The sequence below is a fragment of the Rhinolophus hipposideros genome, assembly GCF_964194185.1.
Source record: "Rhinolophus hipposideros genome assembly, chromosome: 23".
Taxonomy (NCBI): domain Eukaryota; kingdom Metazoa; phylum Chordata; class Mammalia; order Chiroptera; family Rhinolophidae; genus Rhinolophus; species Rhinolophus hipposideros.
The window spans coordinates 26,334,667-26,341,244 of record NC_138069.1 but is presented as its reverse complement, the minus strand read 5'-3'; the positions used below and the strand labels follow the sequence as shown (position 1 = coordinate 26,341,244).

The 6,578-nt window shown below is 50.0% G+C and overlaps 1 protein-coding gene across 2 annotated transcripts in view; it reads right to left on the bottom strand.

Annotated features, from left to right (window-relative positions):
- Window positions 1-1,669: 1,669 nt before the first annotated feature.
- GALNT10 (polypeptide N-acetylgalactosaminyltransferase 10) overlaps window positions 1,670-6,578 on the bottom strand; it is a 189,362-nt gene continuing 184,453 nt past the window's right edge. For both annotated transcript variants that reach the window (XM_081035187.1, XM_081035188.1), the window contains one exon: window positions 1,670-6,363. In XM_081035187.1, the coding sequence (XP_080891313.1) occupies window positions 6,205-6,363 (159 nt within the window). In that variant the 3' untranslated portion in view covers window positions 1,670-6,204. The remainder of the gene's footprint in view (window positions 6,364-6,578) is intronic.

Below are 6,578 nucleotides of genomic sequence, written 5' to 3'. Positions count from 1 at the left end.
CCAGCCCTGAATCTAGTCAGACTTCAGGGTAAGAACTCCATCATGGAGCCCAGGGACAGCCCAGACAGCCCAGGCCTTGAGGGGGAACAAAACAGGAGACAGCTGCCTGAGGCCAGAGGTTGGCAGAGCTCTGAGCAGCTGCAGGAAGGAAGCTTTGGATATTGAATCCTGGACCCACTTCAGCAAAAGCCCAGAAGCCCTGGGGTGGGAGACACCAACAGAACCTGAAAGGGGTCCCACTCTCATCCCCTCGCTGAGCTTGGAAAGGAAATCCTTAACAAGATCAGGGCCATTGCAAAATACTAGATGCGAGATTTGGAGAACTATTAAGTTGGTGCAAAAGTAATTGCAGTTTTTGCAATTTGTAACCTTTCATACCGCAGTTACTTTTGCACCAACCTAATATAAGAGTCCAGCTGACCATTATCTAACTTGTTCCCCTTCTCCACTGTCATATGGAGAATCTGAGGCATAGGGAAAGGAAGGGACTTTCTCAAGAGCACTCTCTATCAGAAGGTCTGTGGGCAGTGAGAGCAGGGAGAAAAGGCCTAAAGCGTAATCTGAAACTGTATTATTCAAACTACGTTTGTCCATTCATCAAATACTTAACGAGCCCTTATGAGGAGTCTCAAAGCCCCATCCCAACGAGATACAGAGAAAGACAATTCAAAACTTGGAGCAAACTGCCAAGTTCTCTAACTCTGTCTCTGAAGAAGTGCAGCCACCACCAGAGCTCCCACTCGGTCCTGCCAAACACGGCACATACCTTGGCTTCTCCTCTCTCTGTGGGTTTGGGAGGACGACCAGCTACATGGCTGAGAAATGTAATCTTCCCGTTTCCAGGGAGGACGGCCCTTTCCTCCCAGTGGGCAGTGAGGCGGAGCAGGCAGGTAGGGCCAGCTGCCTTGCATTTGTTTCTCCTTCTGGAGGCCTTGGGTGCCTACTCTGTGCCGAGCTCCTTGAGCAAGTCATTCCCAGTTCCAGACATCAGCCAAGGGCACGCGAATCTCCCACTCTGCCCAGCATAAAACCTTCTAATGGTTTTCACTGCTTTTGAAACAAAGATCAGGGAGGGACTCCTCGACATGGCCCTACAGAGTCTGGCTTCTGCCTGCCTCCTGCTTCTTGTCTCCGCTTTCTCTCCCACTCCGCTCCAGCCTCACTGACCTTCACATCTGTCATGTCCCTCCACAGCGTCTTCGCACGTGGCCCCCAACACCTGGAATGTTCTTCCCTCTTCTCTTCATTTTTTTTCCTAGTAAAAGAGTTTGACCTTTTTAAAGAAACCATTACAATTTTTAGAGTGATTTTATTCAAATTTATCTTATCTTTTTATAAAAGATTTTTCAAAACCAAACCAAACCAAACCAAAACTACAAGTTACAAAAGAAAATACCATCCCTCCCAGGGCTGAAGCCTGCCAGTGACCAGTGGATTCCCGCTTTCTGTAAATCAGCCTTCTCCAATCCGTGGTCCATCGCGCCCTCTGGTGGGCCCTTCATGACAGCACCAGTGGGTGGCTTCTGCTCAGTCACCTACCTGCAGCCTCACAAGGCTCAACTGTAGGACCACAGGTAGACCTGGAAGCATCACCCAAACCTCCTCATTTTACTGTGGGAAACTGAGGCCTAGATAGGGGTCAGGATGTGCACAAAATCTCACTGAGTCGGTTGCAGAGCCGGGCCACCACAAGGCTTGACACACATCTAATCCTCAAAAGCATCAAAATGTTTTGTTAAGTAGGGACTTGTGGCTGATGGGTGAGCATCAAAATGAGCTAAGTTTATTTCATATAGTCACGACCCTCCTGAAACTGTCCACTACTGGGGTGCAGTCTGTAAAACCCGTTGGGAGCCACCCTGCCTAACTCTGGGAGCTCACCTCTTTCTGTGCCTCCAACATAGGAACCCCTCCCCGCCTCAGGGCCTTTGCACCAGCTGTTCCCTTTGCCTGGAACTCTCTCACCCATATTGCCTCTTGGTTCACACTTGTTTTTCAGCTCTCGCAGACAGATATTCCCTGACCACCCTCCCCAGTGTCTAAAATATCTTGTTTTATATCTTTCATAACTATTCACATCTGACATCAGCTTGGTTAATTGCTTTAGGTCTGCCTTTTTCCCAAGGATGGCTGTTGGGAATTTGTTCAGTACCCAGCAGAGGGCCTGGGTACTGAGAAGTTGCTCAATGAATATGTGGGGAATGATAGAATGGAGAAGGAGAATGGCGCATGACCAGGAATAAACCAGAGACCACGTTAGAGAAAGTCTGGAGGTTTACTCAACCACAATCACAATCACAATTGTACATATAAGTCACTTCTTCACAAAGGCTCACTTTTTAGGCAGGAGAAGAGAGGTTGGTGGTCTTGAGCTTTCTCTATGGAACCCCAGTCTGACTTCTCAAGGAGTCCCCTGTAATTTTGGGACCCCAGGTCTTCAAACCCAAACAGAACAGGAGCTCGACCCTGTTACCTGGCATGGCTGAATCAAAGCCATTTTGGGAGTGCATGTTAAGAGGACCTTGTCACTTGGAATGTAGGTCCAGTACCCACCCCAGAGGTGGCAGTGGGCCTTGGCTCAAGTTTGAACTAAAATATTACTTGGATTTTCACAAAGAGCATCAGTTGAAAGCAGAAGAGAATTCCAGAACAGGACTGTACTCTGTGCCCCTCTCCCACACTTAGAAATCAGAAAACATTAAAAAAAATCATCGTCTCCTAGGAATTATAAAAGATCACCCCATCTGTAAAAACTGGGGATCACTGAAGCCAGAACTCCAGGTTTCTCAGTTACTACTGTAAAGTGCTTTGCCACTCTTCTGAGACTCCAGAGACTGGGACATGGAGATGCACGGAAACAAATATGGAGCCATTTTCAAGGATGTCACCTATTTGTTAAGGAGAAAAAAAAAGGAATCAACAGGTAGGAGGTTTGAAACGTGAATGTAATGTGGACTTTGGGAATCCATATGCCCCATCTTCAGTAAGAACTGCTTTCTCCCCTGGAGAAACATCAGATCTCTTCAACAGATGAATCCCCTTCAGCCTCTAAACTGTGTCCTCCTACAGGGGAGAGTCAACAGCTCCTGGACTGTTTTACAAGGTTGAGAGCTCCAACTGGAGGCATAAGATGGGATGGCTTTTCACACACGCGCCTGCATTTTTAGCCACCACCAAAGGTCTCGTACTATACAACAGAGATTCTCGCTCTTTCCATTCTGAAATGTTTCTGGAGTCCCCCTCTGGACAGGCCGCTGGTGGGCCACACGGTCCTACTTTGTAGCCACTCTTTTTTTGCGACCTCATGCTCAGAATAAAGGCTTTAGAGGAAGAGGGGTTCGCGTTCTCATCCCTTACCTGACTGACTGCCTCTCCACAGGCTCCTGGCCGTGTTATCAGGGCATCAGCTGGGAGTGTGAGTAGGAACCTGAATCCTTGACACAGCTGGATTTCACAAATGAGGCCAAAACAATGAGTGGCGAGTATTTGCAATCAACCAGTTGGTCAGCTAAGCAATCAATGACCTTGTCTCCTTCCATCCCCTATTACATACTGTTTCAACAGCCAGCACCTACAGACGCGGGTTTAGCAATGACAAATGTTGGAGTGCTCATCCCTTGTTGAAGGTGTGAAACCAGACTCAGTACAAGACCCAAAGGACAGGAGAGGGGAAGGCTGAGGACTGTTTGCTGCTGCTCCTGCTTTCCACGTGAGCCCTGGTCGTGCCGAGGACACTGTCACCCATTTGGAGTGGGACCGTTCGGAAATCCAGCCAGTGCTGTGCACTGTGTCTGGGGCTGGGATGGGGGACTGCAAGCACGGCCTCCAAGCAGGGCCCTCTTCCAGGCCACAGACTAAACGAGCTGTCCAGCTGCCCTTTTAACCTGGAGTGTCACTCATACTGACTAGGATAACATCTGGCCTCTGCCCTTGGGAGTCTCCTCCGCCTCAGAACCTGCTCTAGGCCCAACGGCTCCTGCCTGAAATTAGACATTAATAAACACACACTCATCCAGTAGGAACTGCATACACCACCCAAAACGCTGCTCTCCCCCCAACCCTTCCCCTTTATGTTTGTCTAGCAAAGGCACTAGGAAATGGTTCAAGTTTAGGGATTTGCTGTACATTTGCATTTTTTTTCTTTTTAAAAAGGCACGGTTTTTATTTTAATGATGTTGCATTGCTCTCTGATGATGAATCCTAACTCGACTCTGAATTGCAGCACTTGCTGTTATCCTAGATTCTGGAAGGGGCCTTATCTTTTAAGTCCTTCCTGTCCAAGGGCCACTTCTGAAGAAGTAACACTCATTTGCAAAAGATACTAGGGCTCAAAGCAAGCTTTGCAAGCACAGGGCCACCTCTCCTGCAGACAGGTGGCCAGAGCAGGGCTTGTGCGAGGGCAGTAGAAGCGATGTTTTGCCAGCTGCACGCTTAATTGGGGTGGTTGTGGCTGCGAGTGCTTCTCACCCCCAGATCACTGATGGCCTTGAGACCAGCCAGCATCTCACAAGCACATTCGTGGCTCTGCTCCCAGATTTATGTCTGTTATTTAATTGGTAAATGACACAATTGAGAGACCCAACTCTAATTGGCATACGGATTTCAAGGATTTCCTCGGCTAGCTGGTGGAAGCCATAGGTTGTAGAATGTAATTTCCATTTCTGAATCAGTGGGTGGCAGGCTGGTTACAGAAATGCTTCCTATTAGTTTGGGTGCCCTCTGGGAGTTTGACACGTAATTAACAAAGCAAAAGGTAAACAGGCAGGACTGGCATGGAGCTGGGTATGCACCAGGTCCTGGGATATTGGGTTCTTTTTTCCACTGCAGCTGTGATGGTGGTGGGAGGTGGCAGGGCTTTAGGTCTGCATTGAGGACCATGCCCTACCAAGGCCTCTATTAGAAGCTGATGGACACAGCCCCCCAACACCACCAACCTGGGATTTCAGATTGTCTCTAGGCTGGGGGCTGCCTTGATTGTATTACACTTGGCTGGCTCCTTTAATCACAACAGTCTAGAAATCCATATTGGATGCCAGTATACCTGGATCCTATGTAGCATTCTAGTTTGTGATCCAATCACAGAGTTCTTTAGAAGTTCTAGAGTTCTATATATAGGAGAACAGGAGCCACGATGAGGTTGGAGGCTGGGCATCTTGGCCAGGGTCCCCCTGGGAGGCCTCCAGACTGTGTGAGGTGAGCACTTCATACCTGTTCCTCTCTTGAGGCAGGGGAGGGAGGGTGGGGGGGGGAGAGAGAGAGAGAGAGAGAGAGGGAGAGAGAGAGAGAGAGAGAGAGAGAGAGAGAGAGAGAGAGAGAGAGAGAATGGAAACACTGATAGGGAAATGCAACCAGAACTTCTAGTTTGGAGAACGTCTACTAAGCCTTTTCCATAGGCCCAAGGCCATCTGAAACACAGTCCTGTAAAGCTGGCGGCTGGGCTGTCCTTGTGCGAGGAAGGCCCTAAAATGGGCATTTCAAGTACCCAGAGAGCAAGGGGGAACACCCTATATGTCCACAGCTGCAAATGAATGTCTGAGGGTGCAGCTTCTGACCCCAGGCCTGGCAGTTGGCCAGTGTTCAGTACTGAATACTCTGAGGGCCCCAGGTATGGCCTGCGACTGTATCACCTGGGCTGTGACAGAGAACAGGAGCTGGACAGTAACTGCAGTTACCCCCACGACAGGCAAACACTAACAGGCTGAAACCAGTGGCCCCGGGAAACTTCCTTCTCTCCTTCTGCAGTTGGGTGGCAATGGTGCTAAGAGTTGCCCCTAACAGGCAAAATTTGCCTCTCTTTCTAAACGACCATCATGTACGAGCCATCAGAAGGCTAGGTGACCTTGTAGGACTCAGTTTTGGGTGGCCTAGGGCTGCCCTGGCATTTCTCCCACATAATGCTCAAGGGAACATGGTGACAAAGTTGAAAAGGCCCTCCCGGATTTCCACAATGCCATCTGGGTTTAAAGCAGGCTGCGTTCTCGTGGGGGCCTCTTGTGGGGTCTGCTCTCCATGCTACCGCCACACGTCAGGGCGTCCAGGAGCAGACAGACACCTTGCACCAGCTGTAAGAGCCCCTTCACCCCGAAGCAGCTGGCCAGCACCTTTACGTTGTGGTGCCCACAGAAGCCCTGTCTCCCTTGGGAGAGGAAGGCTGCAGTGAGTGCCAAGGAGGACCCCCCAGGCCTGCCGAGGGGATGTGTGCGCTCAGTTTCTATTGAATTTTTCCAACACTGTTGAGTTGGTGTGTTCAAACAGCCACTGCTGGGTGAGAGAGGAGGGGTTGCAGGTGTTCATGAAGATCCTGTGGTCCGTGACACTGCAGTCCATGCAACTGCCGCTGATGGGATGGTACAGGCTCTTGTCCTACAAAACACAGAGATGGTCAGCTGGGCAGCGCTGGGGATGTGAGCACACAGCAGTGGCTGTAACAGCAGTGAGGCACACCTGTCTCCTGAGCACACAGTGACACACTGCCCTGCCCTCTTGCAGCTGGCGTTGCCATGTGCCCGAGTCATACCCACTGGGATGTGGGCAGAAGTGCAGCATGCACCTCCGGGCCTGGGCCCTAATCACTGCCT